The sequence below is a fragment of the Condylura cristata genome, unplaced genomic scaffold (genome assembly GCF_000260355.1).
Source record: "Condylura cristata isolate star-nosed mole 26May11 unplaced genomic scaffold, ConCri1.0 scaffold00015, whole genome shotgun sequence".
NCBI lineage: Eukaryota > Metazoa > Chordata > Mammalia > Eulipotyphla > Talpidae > Condylura > Condylura cristata.
This window is the reverse complement of record NW_004567116.1, coordinates 238,362-239,417: the sequence shown is the minus strand read 5'-3', so window position 1 is coordinate 239,417 and position 1,056 is coordinate 238,362. Positions and strand designations below refer to the sequence as shown.

Here is a 1,056-nt window from a genome sequence, read left to right as displayed (position 1 = left end):
CCAGCAGGCGCAGGCGCGGGGAGCCGTGCAGCAGGCGGGCCAGGACCTCGTTGCTCACGGCGTGGCAGCCGGGGCTGGCCAGGCAGAGCTCCTCCAGGCCGGGGAAGCCGGGTCCCGGCGGCCCTCTCCCCGGGGGCTTGGGCAGCCAGGGCAGGTTCAGGAGCCGCAGCACCTAGGGGCGAGGCCCAGGCTGCAGGGGCAGGTGGCCGGCGGGCGCGGAGGCGGCGGGCGGGCGGGTACCTGCAGCTGGGGGCAGCCTTTCTGCAGGGCCTCCAGGGGCAGCTGCAGGGGCGTGCTGTGGCCGCTGATGCTGGCGCTCACCTCCAGGAGCTGCAGCTGGGGGCAGCAGCTGCCCTGCAGGCGGGGAGCGGGTCAGAGGCCTGGCGGCCCGGCTGGCCACTGGCGCCCCCTGCCGGCCAGCACCTACCAGCAGCGCGCCCAGAATGGCCGTGGTCTGGGGGCTGTAGGTCAGCCACAGTCTGCGCATCCGGGGCCCCACCTCCTCCAGGAAGCGCACCACGCCTGCGGACTCCACCTAGGGGCTCAGCACAGGGCGGCGGTCACCTGGGCCCGGGCTCCCGGGGTGCGGGGGGGGGCCCTGGGCTCACCGAGGAGTGCTGGATGTCCAGGCTGTGCAGCTGGGGGCAGGCTCTGGCGAGCGAGGCCAGCGCGTCCGGGCCCACGCCATGACAGTCCGAGAGCTTGAGGAAGCTGAGCCGGGGACAGAACTCACTGATGAGCTGTGGACGAGAGGGCCACGCTGGGGAGGCCGGTTGCAGCCCAAGGGCCAAGCAACACCGGTCAGCCGCAGCCCTCGCCGCCCCAGGGCGACAGCCAGCCCTGTGGGAGAGACGGCGGGCACAGGCCAGAGCCCGCGGGGACCCGCTGGCGCAGGGGGCCCCTGCCGGAGGGCTCACCTTCAGCACGGGGTGCACCTGCGACTTCCAGTGGATGAGGGTCAGCCGCTGGAGCTGGGAGAACCTGGGTGGGCAGCAGGGGCAGACCTGAGCGGCCCTGGCGGGCGGCTGGGGGCCCCTGGGGCTCTCCTGCGCGGCC

At 74.8% G+C, this 1,056-nt stretch overlaps 1 protein-coding gene across 1 annotated transcript in view; it reads right to left on the bottom strand.

The window, feature by feature from the left end:
• The window catches only part of FBXL6 (F-box and leucine-rich repeat protein 6), a gene marked incomplete at its 5' end in the record, with an annotated part of 14,994 nt that extends 13,939 nt beyond the window's left edge, over positions 1 to 1,055 (bottom strand). The window contains 5 exons of the mRNA XM_012725108.1: positions 6 to 172; positions 241 to 354; positions 428 to 535; positions 609 to 740; positions 918 to 1,055. Of these exons, the coding sequence (XP_012580562.1) occupies positions 6 to 172; positions 241 to 354; positions 428 to 535; positions 609 to 740; positions 918 to 1,055 (659 nt within the window). The remainder of the gene's footprint in view (positions 1 to 5; positions 173 to 240; positions 355 to 427; positions 536 to 608; positions 741 to 917) is intronic.
• Between the last annotated feature and the right edge of the window lies 1 nt (position 1,056).